This window comes from Aythya marila (assembly GCF_965140915.1).
Source record: "Aythya marila genome assembly, chromosome: 7".
Taxonomy (NCBI): domain Eukaryota; kingdom Metazoa; phylum Chordata; class Aves; order Anseriformes; family Anatidae; genus Aythya; species Aythya marila.
In genome coordinates this window covers 16,052,015-16,071,740 of record NC_139048.1, presented here as the reverse complement: position 1 = coordinate 16,071,740, position 19,726 = coordinate 16,052,015, and the positions used below count along the sequence as shown (strand labels likewise).

The following is a 19,726-nucleotide window of genomic DNA, read 5'->3' as shown; positions in this document are numbered from 1 at the left end:
CTGATCAGTTTGTGGCAGGTGGTAGTCAAAGAGCACTGTTTTCCAGCCTTAAAACCATTAGTTAGGACTCTACAAGAAAAGCAATGTGCGAAATATCTTAGTGCAAAAAAGTAACTTGGAAAGAAAAAATGCAGGAGAAATAGAAAGAGAAGGTGTGTAAATTCCATTTACAGTGAATGCACTGATAATGTACATATATGCACGTCTGGACAGAAGTGAAATATTTTAGATTTGTTTTTTCCTTGGTCACTGTAAACACTATGTTTTTCCTGTTATAGCTGTCTTTATTAAAGAAAGTCAATATAAAAGGCCCAATAATGTTTTTGTTTTGTTTTGTTTAAAAACTTGTAAAAACTTGAGTGCTACTTGTAAAGTATCTTCCCTTTCAAACTCTTAATAATAAATAATTAATCAGAGTCATCTGGTTACATCGTGCAGCTTCTCTAGATGCATACTGCTACCAGACAACAGTGACAATGCTAAAGCATTCATAACAAATATTGAGTATGCAGTTGGAGTCACTTTCCAAGAAAACAGATCACAGAAGGGAGTTCTCAGTCACTTCCATGTATTGTAGACAATAGGTTATGAACAATACAAGGAAGAGTGTGGAATTAATCTTTTTGCTAGTAATGTATTGTTTATTCTTTCCTTTAACACTAGCAAGAAAAGGTTGCTCAACGTTATATCACGTTAGCAAAGAATTTACCATAGAAGATGACAGTACAGTTTCAGTCTGAAGTTTGTGTTCTTATTAAGATGTTTTCTCCTTTAAAAAAAAAAAAAAAAAAAAAAAAAGCAGGATTTCCATTTCTTGCTCTGAATAGTTTTCAAAGCAGAAAGCATGTGCAGTTGTAATACTTGGTGTATAAAGTGATTATTTTTTTCAAATATTTTCTCATGTAAATGTTACTGTATCAGCTGCATGTCAGTGTATATGAAGAACCCCACTTTTCAAACTCTCCTATCCTACTAATGACATAACAAGGGATGCACAAAGCCTTGCATTAGAAAAGGAGAGACATCTGACATTGACACACAACCTTTATTTTTATCTAAAGCAAAGGACAGTAAAGCCCTTCTTAATTGAAGTCTCCCAGAAATAACCATTGATCCTACTTTGGAACAGAAGTACAGGTTGCCAAGAATAGATTTTGTGGGAATTGTTCTAGATAACAACAAAATTTTAGATTCTTAAAGGAAATAAAACGTGTTTGTGTTTTGTTTTGTTTTCTAGCCATTATTTAAAAACCTCTAATGACTAAGACACTAAAAAGTTGTAAAGAAGCAAAAAGAGTGAGGGAGTTGAAAGCATTACCTGAAATTTGAACATACAGACGTACAGAAAAAGGGTTTTGCCCCTTATCTGTAGGAAATAAACAGGCTGTTTTTATCAAAAGGAAGCAGTTAAATGTCTGTCTTATTCTCATTAGCAACTTCTAAAACCAAGTAGATGTTACTGATACTCTGCTTTTTTTATGAAGTACTATATTTTTCCCCATCAAATCTCAGCTCTATTTAATTTAGCTATTTTTATTTATGTATCAGAGGGATTCTATTCTATCCCTCTGATTTCAAAAGCTAGGGGCAGATATGAGCTGTTGTCTCTCAGACGTCGCATTGCTGTGCCTGGCAGCTTTTACCTATGCTATACCATGTGAAATCCTCCTGGTTTGGGGACCTATGATGTATTTGGCTAATGCTATCTCAGTGTAATTAGTCTGCTACATAGCAATGGAGGTGGTGCAGTTTCAGCTTTCATTTAATAAAGTGAAAATCATAATATTTTAGAGGATTTAATAAATCCTTTTTTTTTTTTTTTTGTAAAATATATCACTAACTAGACAACTAGACATCTTAAGAGAGAAAAATTTGTTCTGCAAATGTGAGTAATTGAATTTTGGAAGCACATTCTGTCATTAAGGTCTTCAAGCTGTGTCTTTTCAGTATGGCAAACAGAGATGAGACTTGAGCAACTAGAATCCTAAAACAATCCACATGCAAGTGAATATTCAAACCAGTTATTAACCAGCAATTCATTGAAGCAGAAATGGACAAATTGACTACTAATAAAGCAAAGAGAAATAAAAGCCTAGTGCTGAAGCTATGTTGTCTGCAACAGAAACCTTTTTTTTAAGGGAAACTGCTGACAGCATGTCTTTTATGGAAATAAGTAAGATGCAAAGTAATTGCAATTTAGGTATTGTTAAAATTATTTTTACTTTAGCTAAACTGTAAAAAATAAAACAAAAATAAGCAGCTCCCTGCCCCCCCCCAAAAAAAAAAAAAAAAGTTTTAAATTATCTAAAATAACCTCTGAAATTAAACTGTCTGAAACTTTTTTTAGTTGCTCTGTTTGACACACTGTGTACACAGTCTTATTTGTGTTGTCCATCTACACCATTCCCCTGTATCTGTAGCTTTGGTGTTTTAAAACTATTTGTAGATAGCACAGCTAAAACTGACTGAATAGCAGATTAAAGGAAAGCTCTAGCAGTAAATTCCATATATGAAGCCTTTGACCTATTACTCAAGCATAATATATCTTTCATTACGAAAACCATTATGATTTTGCACGTATTTTCATTTCCCTAGTTATTTATCCTCCTGTATAAACAATGGTGCTGTTTTTCTGTATGCGCAAAAAGAAGCAGAAGGGATTGTCTTCAGATATGGATGATCAGTGGCATTAATTCCAAAAGATTGTTAGCAAAATTCTTCAACTGGACGAACAATGAATTGCTTTGGATGAACAATGATTAGAATTCAGAGTGCTGTTCTGACGGGATTGGAATCAGTAATGTGGAGTGACCCTGGAAGACAGCAGAAGCTCTCATCTTTTCTAAGATTTTGGCTAAGCAACGTCCTCCTGGAGTATTGGTCTTTAAAGTAAATCCCTGATTTGCATTTATCTAGAATTTTTCTATATTGAAGTTGCTCAGAGTGGAATTTGAAATTGGCTTATTGACAAACAAGAGTAACAGGGGTTTCACTCAAACTTGAAAGTGATCTCCGTTCAGCCATCTGTTCAGAGTTGAAGCAGCAGCAGACCCAAATCCAGTAGATGAAAATGAGCTGCTTTGTCCAGAGCAGTCGTGGTTTATCACCTTTGAAAAATTCAGTTCTGAATCTAGTTGTACATTTTTGGTGTTTATGAATGCAAAAGCTTGCTATTTCATGCTGCTGACCCCTTAAATTTCACAGAGGTAGCTCTTGCCTCATCAAAAATGTAGTCTTTTTCATATGATTAATTTATGTGACAATTATAACTATAATAAACCAAATTGTAGGTTGTAGCCTTTGTGTTTATACCCTTTAATTCTGATTTATAGCTGCTATGGATCATGTTGCTTTCTGAAGTCTGAAGTTTTAAAATGGCTGTGACCTTTGAAAGAAGAGACGACCTTATAAATTTGCTGTTGCAATGTTTTATACTAGTGTAGAAGTAAAATGCCAGATAGTAAGAGAGGTTTTCATGTTCTTGTGGAATATTCTCCACAAATCTAGTGGAGTTTTTTTTTTTTTTTTTTTTTTTTTGTTTGTTTGTTTTTGCTTGTTTGCTTTTTTGAAAGGGTGGAGGGGTGGGTGGCATGTCAATGGTTTTCATCAGTAAATTTGGGAAAAGCATTTTTTACTACAGGACAGACTGAGATGGAATCTCGATACTAACTCTTTTTTCCCTGTAAGCCAAGAAAGTCTGTAAGTTGTGATGACCAACTAATCCTTTCTGCTGCTTGGTTTGTTTTAGAGTTGAGAGGACTTTGTAAGTCTTTAGCTCTATATACATTCACTGCAGCACTATTGGAATACTGTTGTCTCCATTCAGCAGTGAAGTGAAGAAAAAATACTGGGGCAATAGTCCCCATCTCAAAAACAACGTTTGTCCCTGTGGAGCAAATAGTTGTTGTGTTTTGTTTGTTTGTTTTGTTTTGTTTTTGTTTGGTTTGTTTATTGTCTTTCTTTTTGTTTGTACATGTGTGGTTGTTCTAATTTGTTTTTTAATTTAAATTGAAGTGCTGAAAAACTCCCCAAAAGATATGTGACAATGTAGGAAGTTACTAATTTCTCTATTATTTGTGGTATATTTAGATCATTTGTAGTAAATGTTACGTGTTACTTTCCATTCTGTTGGTAATCTCAGTGTTGTGGGCTATTTAACAGTAAAACTGGGATTATGAAGATGTGTAGTTCATTTCATAGAGGCTACTGATCCAGAACCTCAGTTTTGTTCAACTTTTCCATGTGACCTGCTTGCTTTGTTGACTTTTCTTGACATTCATCATCTCTTATTTAGCTATGCATGCTTCATTTAACTAGTATGTAGATTCAGGATTTCACAGCTGTGGAACTAAGGATATGGAGTACATACCTTTAATTAAAAGCAAACAAAACCTACCCCAAAACCTGTCTTTAATGTGGCATATGGGAAATTTCTTAAATATCAGATTACTCAGACTCAGTCTAGTACTCATGAAAAACACATAAAAATGAATAGGAGTCTAGTTGTAAGATGCAAAACTGTTCACATTTCTTACTTTTTGGGTTTTTAGAGAAAAGAATCAGCTGACAGTGTCATATGCTTCCATTTAAAATTAGACTGCCTAAAAGAAGTCTTTGCAGCCCTGACTAACACATAATTTCACTCTTCTGCAGTAGCTAAGTGAGATTACGGTCGTTTCTATTTTGAGGTTTCTTAAGTATTTAAAGCCTTTGATGTCGTCTTGAAAATCCAGTCATGTCACTGCAATGTATAGAAGAAAGTCTGTGCTTTGTTTTTTTCCAACACCTTGGATTTTTATTTTTTCAAAAATCAGTTTAATTTTTAATAGTCATTTCATCTTTGGATTTAGAAATGTGTTTTATTCATGTTCAAAGCACCTTCTAATAAGATTACTAATGGTGACTTTGAGCAACAACCCTTTGTCATCACATTAACTGATTTAGTAATTTGGTTCATACTGTTTCTAGATGTTCCTTTACTGTGGACTTTAAAACAAGTTTATTCTAAAAGTTCTAGTAAATACAAATGTAATTAAAGATATTTTAAAAAATCTGGGGGGGGGGGAATGCTATTGATATTTCATGATAAAATTACATCCATTAAAGCTACTTTTTTGAGGTAGCCCTCTCAACCACAGAAAATAAACCCACAGATGTGAAACTAGAATATTAACTTTCTTTGCAAGTTTAAGTCCATCTTATTTTTTTTATATAATAATGTGAGGCAGATATGTATTGAAATACATTATGTATGAGATCTTAGGTGCATGGTAGATTTTTTTTTATTGTAATCTTGTAAACTATAAAACATCAGAAAAGACACTGTGTAAACTTTTAAAAGACAAAATGAAAGAAAGTTTACTTCAAAGGTAGTTTAACTTTTTTTAAAGTTTAAGTGGTCTTTCCATTCTGCATATGAGATAAATACATGTGACTACAAAAGACTGTCCTGGCTTACTATGCAGTATGTAGAGAGAAGAGAAAGTGCTCCTCTTTGTGTTCTTAGTTTCACTGCCCACCACCAGTGTTGTAAAACTGAGAACACACATGAATGTGTTGAATATTATTTCTATATCTTATTTTGCAAGTGGGCTGGATTTTGGAAATAATGTACTTGAGATCAATTACATAAGAAATTGATAGGTGATACGCAGACCTCTGCCGTGCATATATATTCAAATACTCTTTGACCTTGTATATAATTATTCATCACTAGCCTAGACAATGCTTGCAAGAATATATTTTCCAGACTATAATAGCATCATACGGTAGTTTCAAGCATAACTTGCATTTCAAATGACAATCTTGTTTCAAGCTTGTGGGACACAGTGCATATGCCAGATTTTCTTGTTTGTTCTCAGCAAGGTTAAGTGAAATTAGACCAACTGGACAAAATATCCTTTCATATGGAAATTATGTTGCTGTTTAGATGTCAGAATGGCACATGTACAAAACAGCTCAGTTCTTGTACTGCTTTCCATAAAATAACAAATCCTTGAACTCAAGGATGAGGAGCTTGTTGGCTGTGCCTCAGAATCTAAGGCAATTAATCTTCTCTTCATCTTCTCTCTGCTGTACCCCTTTAGAAGTTGTAGTACATATAGCAAAATATGCTGTTGTCCTTCTCCAGTGGATTGCAAAGTGCAATGTATATTGTCAGCACTACAATGATGTTGTACCAATAGCCAAAAGAAGGAGCTAGATTGTTTCTGCTCTGCCAAGAAGCTATATGTGTATATAGGATATTCTACTGTTGTCAAGTATCTTGCTATTTTCTGGGGTTTCAAATAACTTGCCTATTTTACTTTGTGGGTATCTGAGTCAGGAGTAGGCCCCTGAGCCCTTAAGCTTGAGTGCCTGCTCAGATGAGAATAGGTCACTGGTAAGGTTTGTCTGTAACATGCAGCCATGCTACAGCATGCTACCAAAATTCATCAGTTCTCTTTCTTTGACAGGGGGAGTTGGTGGGGTGTGGAACAAAACAACAGAAAACCAACTATGCTTTAAATATCTTTCCTGTCCATATAAGCTTCTACATGAGCCCTTTATCGTTTGAACTTCTGTTATTTAGTTATTTTTCATGTCAGTGTAACCTTTGTTAATCTTCAGTATCAAAAGTCCTTGAATAATGAGAACAGATGTGCAATCACCACATTTTGAAGTAATGCTGAGCACCATGTATACTTTGCTGGTCCAGCCTGCTTGCTTGTCTAGATTAACAAAAGACTGCTACCATAATCTATTTACCTGTCTGACTTCAGAGTCAGGCAAATGTGTTCCAGTCACAGAAGTCCAGAGGAATGAGGAGGTATTAACTTACTAAACTAAAACTCACAGCTGGTGCTAGCCTCAGATTAGAAAAATTAATTCATACTAACTTGGACTGTAATCTAGCAGCCTAAATTTAAATAATTTTATCTGGTTCATAATTGTGATCATATCGTTTAGTGTATCCAAAAATGCCTGTCAACTCCAGCTACCACAGAGGTAACCTCTTACTATGACCCAGAAAAAACTGGAAAAGCTTCATAGAAGAAAGAAGCATTCCAAGCTGTTGTCTGCATTTTTGCCAAGTAATTAGCCAGAATTTCCCAATTTTGATTTTGACTTTATGCTAAACAAAATTCAGAGATTTTGCTGGTTTAAGATTTATAAAAGTCTGAAATAGACAAAAATTCTGCTTTTTGGAGTTCAAATCTTGTGGTCTGGTCAGAAGATAAAGGTTTAAATATATTGTATAAATCCTTTCAAAATATACTTAAATGTATTATTATTTGAATTTCATAGTACTAGAATGATCTGTTCTGCATCTTCTGTAAATTTGTCTCACAAAACATGTAAAATATAAGCCAGGGATTGGGGCAGAACTATGAAGTATGCTCAGTTGGTTTTGGAGGTGTAATGCCCTGGTAGTCTTTGCTAAGGGTCTGGTTTTCTGACTAGGATGTTTTATAAGGCTGAAAAAGAAACTTTAATTTCTGTGTTGAAACTATAATTTATACAAAGTTGTTGTTCTGATTATGAAATTTAATCAGAAGGGATGGTATGGAGTAAGGAAGATGTAGCAAGTACATAGATGGAAAATAAAATGAATCTGTAAGTGATAGCAGTTGCAACTGAATTATTTTTGTACTCAGTTAATTTAATTAGTTTTATAAAGTCTAAAACTAAGATGTTGAAGTGTGCTTATAGCTTTAGGGAACTGTTTTAAGAGAATTACATCTCACAGAGAGGAAACCAATGCTTTTACTTAGGTAGTATTTCACTTCTTATTTGGACTGTATCTTTAATCTACTCCAATGCTAGGTATGCAAGTTCCAATTTTGCTAGCAAGAGTGTTGATCAAACTTTTTTTTTCTTGGGTAAGTCAGTCTTTCTAGGTATGTCGTAGGCTCTAGTTATGTTGTTAACACAGGATTTTTTTGTCTTTTAAAACAACCAACCCCACAAAATTTAATGTTCCGTGAGAAGTCCCATAGGGCTAGAAATAGGTAGGGTAAGAGATTACCCTACTAAATGGTAGATTTCCTCTACAGAGGAAAACTCTTTGTCTTACTATTTTAAATTTTATTTAATAAATCCAGAGTTGCGTAGTATGCATTTAAAAAGACATGCCAAGTAATAGTCACTCAATACTTACTGCAAAACTTAGGCTAAGACACAATTTAATAGCAAATAGACTATGTAAAGCTAACCTAGAAGATGGCATAATTGGCAGTATACCATTGATGGGTACTTAGTTTGTGTAAAGAGTAAAGGCAGAGAAAGCCTGGCAGTCCTTACTTAAACTCCACCTGCCTCTAATTGCTGCAGATTTTCTCAAAAGTAGCAGCCTGTAAGATGTACAAGGGCAAAATTACAAAGGTCAGAGCCAACATGTTCACATTCAGTGAGAAAACTGAGTTGAACTGATTACAGAGCAAAAGAGTAATGCATGCTTGATAGAAAGCCCTCTTAACATGGGCAGCTGTATTCAAGTTTAGCAACCAGTCTTCAGATGGCTTTGCTTAGCGTAGCTTGTACTGTATTAGTTCACTTCTGATGCGGCAAAAACATGGACTACTCAGGTTCGGTCTTTATTCCAATTTAACAACATTAAGCAAAACCAAAGAAAGTTTTCTTGTCAGCTGTATTGAGAAGAGCACTGAATGCCACATACACTTAGTTTTACTGGCTAAATTGAAATCCTGAAATTCAGAATTACTTAGAGCAATTTTTATTGGACTTTCTTTTTTATTTCTTTTGAACAGTTGTACTTAAATATAAATAACACACCAGGTCTTTTAATACAACACAAGTAAAACACAGCATGTGCCATTCTTTTTCATTTATGCCTATTTATTTTAGGTAAGCATTTTTTCATATAAAGTTAAGTGTGTGAGTGTAGAAACATTGTGCTCCTTCAGAATTTAAATGAGCAGTTCTTTTAAAGTTTAGTTTCTATTTTGCAAAGTTTGTCTTCTTGATGTACTCTGCTAAGGTTAACTTTTGACTTAGTGTATTATTGTTAATAACAGCACATTTTTTTATTTTTATTTTTTTAACCAATTACAAAAACTTAAGACGTGTTCCAGGTGAATGATTTAAAATTTCATCACAACAGTATGTACTCTAAGGAATATTGCTTAGAAATAAAATGTATTTACAAAGTAAATGTGTAGTATAACTAAATAAGGGTAATTCATATTATTTTATGGTATGCTAACATTTCTGCCTTTAAGTCTATTTATCTGTTTAGCTATATATGTTTTTTTTGGTTTGTTTGTTTGTTTTTTCTACTTCTAATATTCTTTCTATATAGTAACAAGAAACTTGGTGCCTCCATTATAAGATCACAGTCATGGATACCACCATATAAATAGCTCAGACATAGTGGTTGGATAATAAGAACCTATATTCTCTCCACTTGAAATAATTAATTAAACAAATTAAGATAGTCATACCCACAAAGCATTGTCTTCTCCATTCTGAAATCAATACTGTATGAGGGTATGATATATTTTGTGAATTTAAATTTATGAAAATAAACTAAGAGCTTTAAGAGTTGTTTGTAATTCTTATATTTTATTCATGTTTGGGATTTATTTTCTTTATTGATTAAAAAAATACTTTATAAATTAACCTATTCTTTTTTTCTCGCACCCTTATCCTTTTCAAGGTTATGCCTTTCTGCTGTTCCAGGAAGAAAGCTCTGTACAAGCTCTCATAGATGCCTGTCTGGAAGAAGATGGGAAACTTTACCTGTGTGTGTCAAGTCCCACAATCAAGGATAAACCAGTAAGTAGCTTATGCCATGGCATGTATGCTGGCTGCTAACACATTTGTTGCTACTCTTTTCAGTTAAATTAATAAATACTTATAGTTAATTGACTTGTCCGTTTCCTATTGCTGTCCTTGATGTTACATTGAATTGACTTTCTTTGTCAGTGTAACGTGGTTTTAACGTTAGCTTCTTTCTGATAAATGCCATGTTCAATTAACTTTTATATTTGCTACTTCTGGTATATCACAGGAGTATGCATCCTTTTACAATGTTAGATATAAAGCAATTAGAATAAGCATTTTTTTCATCTGTATCATTGGAAAGAAAAGAAAGCCTTATACAATGAAATGAAGAACTTAACCAAGCTCTCCTCCTCCTCCTTCTCATCCTTCCCCATTCCCCTCCATTAAAACCTAGATAGCTTCAAATATCCCCTGTATTTCATTAGGTTTCTTAATTATTATTTTTTCTGCATGCAATAGCTAAGAAATTTATAACTTAGGTATGTCTAATTTACCATATATAAACTGCAGGGCAAACACAAGTAATGCAGACAGCTACAGCAGAATGTATGGTAACGTGTTTGTATTGTTTGCATCTCTAAAGTACTTTAATGCTAGTCTTTTTTTGTGGCTACAGATACATACAGATAGATGGAAACTACAAATAAATATAATAAGATAAAAAATATGCTGCCTTTTTAAATGCTATTCAAAAGCTTACACAGATAAATGAATAATCTAATATTATAGCACAGTCAGTATGCTTATGCACTAAGATTGATAAACAGACAAATGAACATTTTTACCGAAATGACTTGTGAGCAGTTTCTTTCTGTACAGTCTGAAGACTTCATCTCAGCTGTGTTTGCTGCTTAACAGAAGTGAGCAATTGCACTTCTTAAATAAAGTCATTTTTGTATCCAAGTACAGAAATTAATTACATCTCCTCTACTCATTCTATCGATGCTTTAAAATTTCTGGATCCTTGAATGTGAAGCCCAAACTGCACCTGTAATTATATACAAGTGATAAAGTATTCTGTATATCCTTTCACAGATTTCTTGTTATAAATGGCAATTAGGGGCAGGCAATTAATGAGAAAGGAGAGTTTAATATGATGTAAAATTTAACTCGAGTGTGGCCTCTAGAGGTGATAAATGAATTGTCCACCTTCTCTCAAAAACAGATAAGCCATGTCCTTTGGTGGTTATGCCACTGATTTACTGCTTTTGCTAAATTAAAATTATGCTTTTAATTAGAGAGACTTGGCAATTGTTTCTCAATTTAAATTATGTTGTCAAATTCCTTTACTAAAACCAATCTTCAATGCTCTTTACAGGTGCAAATTCGACCTTGGAACCTAAGTGACAGTGATTTTGTGATGGATGGATCTCAGCCTTTGGACCCAAGAAAAACTATCTTTGTTGGAGGAGTTCCACGGCCCCTCCGAGCTGGTGAGCACAATGAAAATATTGGGCATGTAACAGGGGTTTCAGGTTATGCAAAAAAGACTTAAAAGGAGAGAGAGAGAGAGAGAGAGAGAGAGAGAATATATGTAAAAGAAGTAGAGCAGGAAACAAATTATGTATTTTCCAAAGATCATAGCTCACTTTCTAAGTCAACCAGTTTCTTCCTGCCTACAAAATATGAAATCTGAATATTTCTGGTATTTTAAATAGGTTACTAATTATAAGCAGAAACATTTTTCTTCAAATTTCAATAATATACTAGAACTTGGCTGATTTTCCTTAATATAGACCATCTTAATCCTAACCCTGATTTGTTTGCTAGATGCAGCCAAGTCTCCCTACCCTTTGACTAGAAGACAAACTTCTGCCAGCCCATTTCCAGACATTACATCTGCAGCTCTGATTTATCTCTTTTTCTCAATCCTAACCCTAATTTTCCTGTGGAGCTATAGACAAGGCTATAGACAAGCTGTTGCTAAGAAGAAAGATTTTTTTTTTTTTTTTTTCACAGCACAGGTCTCTTGCTAGTCTTGGTATCCCCACTCTGTGCAGAAAATCACTTTCCAGACTCACTTTTGATGTAGCTCTGTTTTCTCTCTCATTTTTTCTACCCTGTTTTTCTTCCATGGAGTCAGAGACAAGACTCCCTAGCCTTAGGTCAGAAGAAGTATTTATTATCCCAATCGAGATCTATGGGCAGCCCCCACTTGGCTTTGAAGGCCCTTTTCCAGCACAGCTCCCAGATGTAACTCAACATTTATTTATTGTTCCTCCCTTCATAATCCTTGTATTTTTGCTGAGCCATTGACAAGGTCACAAAACCGTTAGGAAGCTGAAATATTTCTGCTAGCTAGGTCTTCTGGCAGCCATCACTCCCTGTTACTAGTTCCTTTCCAACCTCACTCCGAGTCAGCTGCATAGTCTCTTCTTCTTCTTAATCTCAATTCTAATTTTCGAGGGCTGTGGTAGGAAAGGAGCCTCAACTGTTGTCCCAAAGAAAGACTGCTAGGCCATGATTCCTGGTAGCTTCTGCTTTCCAGCTCCCTACAATTGTAGCTCCTCTCTTTCTCTTTCTTCCAATCAGAATCATTATTTTTTGGGGGGGAAGCTGTGCACAAAATCCCCCAGTCATTGCTCTAAGAAAAATTTTTCTTAATCCAAATTTCTTGGCAGCTTCCATTTTCCTCACCATCTTAAAATAAGGCATAATTGTAAGAGAGGTTAATTATGTAAATGATAATAATTAAATATTACCTCACTTCTAATTATAGCACTTCATAAAACTGTATGTTATTTGGCCTTTCAGAGATTATGTGTTACATTTGAAAACTGATGCTTAACCTCTCCAAAGCAGACAGGCAGTTTCCAGTTTTTCTTGTTTGCAACTTTCAGGATCTCATTCAGGTGATTTATAAAGATGTCTGAATACTGTGTGGTTTCCTTCCCCTGGAATTGCATATGTTCTTTGTCTGGAGGCAAGAGTAACTTACTGGAACTACTATTTTAAATGGTTTTAAATGTTCTTGCTGCTATTCTATACCATTGCTTTCTGGGATCCTTGCCTAAAGGGTGATTACAAATCATAGAATCACAGAATATCCTGAGTTGGAAGGGACCCATAAGGACCATCAAGTTCAACTCCTGGCTCCACACAGGACAACACAAGAATCAAACTGTGTCTGAGAGCGGTGTCCAAATGTTTCTTTAACTCTGACAGGCTGTGTGCCATGACCACTGCCCTGGGGAGCCTGTCCCAGTGCCTAACTTTCCTCCTGGTGAAGAATCTTTTTTAATGTCCAACCTGAGCCTCCCCTCATGCAGCTTCATGCCATTCCCTTGGGCCTGCACTGAAAAGTAAAATAATCTTCTAGTCAGTATATTATGATGATAGTTTTCCCTTTACTGTTTGGAGCATGAGTTTTATCTAGTTTGGTAGAATGAGTCAGATGTTCATTTGCTCATTGCAAATGGATAAATTAGCATATGGTCTTCCCTTAATGTGACACACACATTTATACAAATGCACATGTGCTCTGTCTAATAGTAGGCTTGATTCTATGAGTAGTTAGCAAGTTTTGTGAGAACTACAACGATTTAAATATTTAGTAAAATATTTTTTCTTTCTGGATATCTAAAATTGAACTTACTACTGATAGTGTTTTCACACATTAGCATAACAAAAATCACTGACTTGGCAGGTCCCAGTACCTTGCTTTGTGAGAACTTGTCCTTTATCCATCTGTCTTTTTTTCCCCTGTATTAACTTATAGAAATAACTTGGCTCAATGACCATACGTCTTCACACAGCTTAAATGCCTCTTTTCCGTTTCTTAAGAAATACCTCAATTTTCATTAAGAAATGAAGGAGAGGCATTTTACTGTGCAAAGACGTATGGTCACTGAGCTACTGAATTCTTTCTCCTAACCTCCATTCTGTATGTTTCCTCAGCCCTACACTCAATCTGTCATCTGAGTGATGTTTGTAACTACTTTAGAATTATTGCTAGTGTGAGGAAAAACAGCAAACCATTTTAAAAGATCCACAATCATGTTAATGTTCTACAAAAATAATAAGTTAAGTTGTGCCCCAAATGTAGGCTTTCTTTAAATATAGCAACTTCTGGCATTTCACCAAGTTTTGTTTCAAATAGCAAGTAATTCCTTGAAGTCTTTTCAAACTCCTGGTATACAGGCTAAAGTAACAGATTCTAAATACAGGAATATCTTTAAGTGATGTTATATGTATGCTAGCATTAACAAACTGCATTGTTGGGGTAAATCCTGAGTACCTAATTCCAAGCAGTTTGAATTTGCCTTTATGATAAATTCCGAAACAGTTGACCTGATACCTACTTTAACAATGTAATTCTGCCTCCTTTTTTTTTTTTTCACAGTTGAATCACAGCAAGTTTTGATTTTACAGTCTGTTTCTTTGACTTTATATTTTACTGTAATTCACATAGAGATGTTTCAAGCTGTTGTTAAAACCAATGTTTCGATTTGCTATTTTAGACTTGGAAGGCATGTATGCTAAGGCAAATAGCACTATTTCTTATGCAACAAACCAAACAAAACTATTTATGTTGAATCCATAATATTTAAAAATTGTCTTCTTGCAGTTGAATTGGCAATGATTATGGACCGTTTATATGGAGGTGTCTGCTATGCTGGCATTGATACAGACCCAGAGTTGAAGTATCCAAAAGGTGCTGGCAGAGTAGCTTTCTCTAACCAGCAGAGCTATATTGCTGCTATCAGTGCTCGCTTTGTCCAGCTTCAACACAACGACATTGATAAACGGGTAAGTAAAATAGCATGGAATGGAATAATTACTACTAACAATAAAACCATAAAGATTTAAAAAATAAAATAAATCATTAAGCTAACACGTGTTAGAGAACACTGTAACCTCTGTTCTTCAGTTAACATTAGTTAATTATTTAAAAACTTATTTAAGCTGTCAAAGCAGAGTGGAAAAATATGCCTTTAACATCTTAAATAACTGTTTAGCACTAAAACCAGAAAATAGCTGGTGGTAAACTCAGTTTAGTCTTGGTTTTATTTGTTTTGAATTCTGAAGGTCAGGTGTCATAGAATTACCCACCTTTCTCCTGTTTAGGTGTTAGCTTATTGTGCATCAACAGATTTTATTTAATGTCTACTTATACAGTTTCTGGCATTTCTGCTACTGCCAGGTAACTTTCTCTTTCTACATTGTATGTCTAGCCTTAAGGTTCCTAAAACACAGGGATCATCATAAGTATAACAGGTGATGCTGACCTCAAGATCTTGAGTATTATTTAACCAAAAATAGATGCTGATAAATTCTAGATGAGTAAAAGGGGGTAAAAATGGTGTTTTTTGTGTTTTGTTTTGTTTTGTTTTGTTTTGTTTTGTTTTTTTTCAGTTTGAATTCTATAGGGTATTCCAAGTATAGAGCAAAATCTATGTCTTTGCTAAAATCTGAGTTGAAGACATTAAAAGGAAAACATTTCTTAATTTCCAAGAGATTTTATTTCTTTAGACTTTCTACCTTCTCGTCTTGATTACGTGTACAAATAACACCTATGTCTTTGAGGACTTATTATTTAGAAATCTTCAAATGATGCAGTGCTATGCATTATAACAATAGGGATGACTTTTTTTCTATTTAATCTAATATACAATGTTTATTAAAGAGTCAGCTTGACACATATTGGGTATGTCTATGGCATGCAGTATATTTAACATAGTAACATAGCTGCAAAGTAGAGTCCAAGCTGGTTTTAGTTTCTCTTTAAAAGCCTGAAGTGAACTTTTGTTAGATTAGATGAGGGCATGGAGTTAGTCTTTGAACTATTTTTCTGTGATGCTACTATACCTTATGACTTTAACGAGGACAAAGCTGTTCGTAAGTTTTTTTTCTTTTTTTTTTGTCCATTTAATTCTTAAAATTTCTACTGAGACACTAACAAGATTAATTTTGGAAACTTAATCACACTGTTAAATCCTCTGAGATTTATGTATCACCCATGCTTAAAAACTGGGTGATATATTTTTTTTCTAAGCTTTAAGACACAACTACAAATGATGCTAACTGGTGTTACAAAATGGTGTTACAAAAATTAATACTTACCCCAGGTGTCCAATTGAGAATTTAAGCTTAATTGTCTTTTATCTGTTTTTAAACTAGGTTTATCTGTGAAGAAATAAGAATTCATTTAATTCTGTCCTTAAATGTTAATTTTTATATATAATAGATTGAAATCCCTGAATTGTACAGTATACATTCTTAAAACTATTTCACTAGCAATGCAAACAAGAAAAGGAGTAAGAGAATCAATTTCAGACCTTCACAATTCATGCTTTGAAAATGTGGATAGGTGTAGATTTAGGGATGTACATTGGACCTGCCTTTTTCCAGATTCATGTGAGATAGTGATAGATGCAGAATGGCAGTTATTCAGACTGGTTCTATGTCATAACAGTAGTATAGCGTAACAACAACAACAACAAAAAAAGACAGTTCTGGAAGATCCATGTGCAAGAAATATAACTCACTATACCAGATTTACTTCAAATAAGTAACATTTATTGAAATGTGATCAGGATAAACTGAAGTAAAAGTCACCATAAAGCTTTGTTGTATAGAATTCTTCTTTTTCTACTTAATAGTTCATTATTCTGTAGTTCTGTATTCTTTAATAATTCTTCATTCTGTTTCTTTAATGTTGCATGTATTTAAGCATACTTACTGGATTCAAGTTTTCTCTGCACTATATTTAGTCGGAGAGCGTCACTTGTGCAAAATAATTTATAATCAAAGTATGAATATTTCATTTTTTTTCTGTCTTTTAATGTTATTATCTGAACTGTATAAACTTGATGAACTGTATAAATAGCTTCACAGAGACATAGAAATTTACATTTCTATGTCTCACAGAGACATAGAAATCTATTGACTTCCCCAGAGTGAATAAACCATCAATTTAAACGTGTAGGCATGATTCTGAGGATCACATACAGGATAGAACTCGTACGTTGTCAACTCCTGTAGTAGTAGTATTGCGAATGCCTACTCATGCATCAAAATATTGCTGTTTGGCACAGGTGCCTTAAAAACAACAACAAAATTACCATCCTAAGATGTTTATGACTGAGAGTAGGACAAAAGTCAGTGGCTCTCAAGTGTGTTTGTAATTGATTGCAAGGCCATAACTGGAACAACTACAAATCTTACTACGTTTCTAGAGCTAAAAATAAAATAAAAAGACAGTGATTTTAATAGAAGTTTAATACAAGCACATTTAATTTTGTTTTATGTCAATAATCTCTTCATCTTTTAGGCTAGTCCTGCATTTTGCTCTTCACAAAAAACAACCAAACAATAAACCTCAAACTCCTCAGACCTCTCAGGTTTAGCAATACCAGTTTGTTCTATGTAAGTCAATCTACTTTCCTTCCTACATGCTGCTCTCTCTCATCCTGCCTTCATAACAACCAATTTCACATTCCTGGAAACTTCTTAGCAGCAAAATCCTTGGAGATGCTATTTTTGCCATACTTCCATTTTTGTACTTTCACATACCTAACTTTTCCAAGATATATTGAATTGTTATCAAAGCACACAATTCCTTGAGATTTTTTGACAAGTAAGTTGGTATGTATGAAAACTTCAGTGCCAAGATGCTCGGGTTAATCCATCATTAGTTTAAAACCTTCAATAGAGTCAAAAGAATTAAAATGTTGTTCTTTCTATTCATACTTAGCAAAACTATGTAATCTTCTTATAGTTATTTCTTCTTTTCAATGCAGGTGGAAGTGAAGCCATATGTGCTGGATGATCAGATGTGTGATGAATGCCAGGGCACTCGCTGTGGTGGAAAATTTGCTCCATTCTTTTGTGCCAATGTTACCTGTTTGCAGTATTACTGTGAATACTGCTGGGCAAGCATACACTCTCGTGCTGGGCGAGAGTTCCACAAACCACTGGTAAAGGAAGGAGGTGACCGGCCCCGCCACGTCCCATTCCGCTGGAGCTGAACCCCAGGCCTCTCCTAGCAACAAGTACTGGAGTAGATAAAATCGAGGGAAAAAGAGAGCGCTGCCTCAGGGCTTAGTGTTCTGGAAATCTGTGCATTCGTCCTCGACTTTAATGAAGATATGGGTCTTTTTATTACTATTATTATTATTTACAGTCACATTACTGAACTCAGTGTCCAGTATAATACAGACCGGCAGAGTGTAACTGTACTGATTTTGCACTTTGATTCACACAAACATCTGCTTGGTACCTTAATTTCCTACACAAGACTTGTCACTAGTGACATTATGTAGACTGCCATTCTCATCAGCCTTCACTGGTTGATGTGTATGTGATGAAGATTTTTTTTTTTTATTATAATTATAATTATTTTTATTTTTAAACTGGAGCATGCACTTATTTTCAGAAATTTAGACTTGCCCCTAGCAGATGACTTACCAAAGGTAATATTCACAAGTAGGTGGCAGATGTAGCAAAAACTTAAACAGATATTCAGCAATCATTAGTTTGGGTCATTTAGAGTAGTAATAACCCTTAAAGAAAATAAGCCTTTAGTTGCTCTCCATTTTTGACTTGTAAGGATGATACCTCATAAGCTGGATCAGACATTTTCTTTTGTTTTGCTGAGGGTTTTTTCTTTTTTTTTTTTTTCTTTTTTTTTTGGTTAGGTCTTTTAGTGTTATGTAAATGTATGCTGCAATAGCTTTTGCTGCTATTAAAATGGTATTACTAATACCATAATACTCTATTCAGGCTAGGGTATCAATTAAAAAATGAATATGTGATTAAAATAGTGATGGCTGCTGAAAGGAGATCAGTATAGCATACAGAAAAGCTTCCAAGGAAGGTCAATATTTTTTGACTGCATGTTTACTTAATCAGGTTGCTGCATGCAATAAATTTTATATATGTCTAATATAAAACATGCCCACAATGCACAAATTATGAAGAATCTAAGTAGGCTACAAAACATTCAGTAACAAACAAACAAAAATGATTACTGACTGGAGGAAGGCATGCCTCAGTAAATGTAATGCTTCTGAAATTAGGATCAGCCCATTACAGAATGACCTATATTACAACAAATAGAAAAACTAGCTGTAGGATGTTCTTAAAACAAATTTGTGGATGGTAGATGAAGTACTTTGCGGTGCTCTGTTATATATCGTGCAATTTATTTTATATAGTAAAGTGATTATGTCTAGTACTGTGATCAAACTTAACTGTTAAAAACTCTGTATCCAACATTAACACACTTTTGACAGTTCATAACAGGTACATAAACAGAAATGAGCTCTTAGTTACAATCTCTCTCCTAATGCTTGCATCATTTACATAGTTGCAGACCTTGTCCAGAAAACCAAAGAGCTCATACTAGCATACATACACTACCAATTAGATAGTCTGTCAAACTAATAAACTAGGCACATTTAAGAAAGTTAGGGGAAAAAAAAAAAAAAAAAAAAAGTGGTGCTAAAGAAATGTCTGCATATAAAAGTATCATGAGATGTCTGCTCTGTGGATGTGGCGTTATCTCTCTAATCCCTGGATGTATCCTGTGAAGCTTGAATACAATTAAGACCTGCTAACACAGTGGACATTTTTTTAGCATGAACTATGGGGCTGCAGATAGCAATTAAATATAAACACACTTCGTATACTAATGATTGTGAGAATGTGTACACTATTTTCTCTTTTTCCTCCTTTATTTTTGCAGTTCTGGGGACAATCTGACTGGATATGACACCGCATAGTAGATTTATATGTTCTGGGTTTTGTTTGTTGTGATGTCCTTGTTTGTGTCTAATTTAGTAAGCTGTTTTTCCCAATGTTTAGTTGCAAGTATTGGCTTTGAAAGGAACTTTTCTGTTTTTGAAAAAAAAAAAAAAAAAAAAAAAAAAAAATAGTTTTTTACTGGTTTAAAAGGCTTATTATAATTATCCCTTTTGAGGTTACTTCTGGGCATTTT

At 34.2% G+C, this 19,726-nt stretch overlaps 1 protein-coding gene across 8 annotated transcripts in view; it reads left to right on the top strand.

Annotated features, from left to right (window-relative positions):
- Positions 1-19,153, top strand: part of CPEB3 (cytoplasmic polyadenylation element binding protein 3) — an 88,537-nt gene extending 69,384 nt beyond the window's left edge. For all 8 annotated transcript variants that reach the window (XM_082765157.1, XM_082765158.1, XM_082765161.1 and 5 more), the window contains 4 exons: positions 9,659-9,777; positions 11,105-11,219; positions 14,354-14,535; positions 17,529-19,153. In XM_082765157.1, the coding sequence (XP_082621283.1) occupies positions 9,659-9,777; positions 11,105-11,219; positions 14,354-14,535; positions 17,529-17,756 (644 nt within the window). In that variant the 3' untranslated portion in view covers positions 17,757-19,153. The remainder of the gene's footprint in view (positions 1-9,658; positions 9,778-11,104; positions 11,220-14,353; positions 14,536-17,528) is intronic.
- The last annotated feature ends 573 nt before the right edge of the window (positions 19,154-19,726 follow it).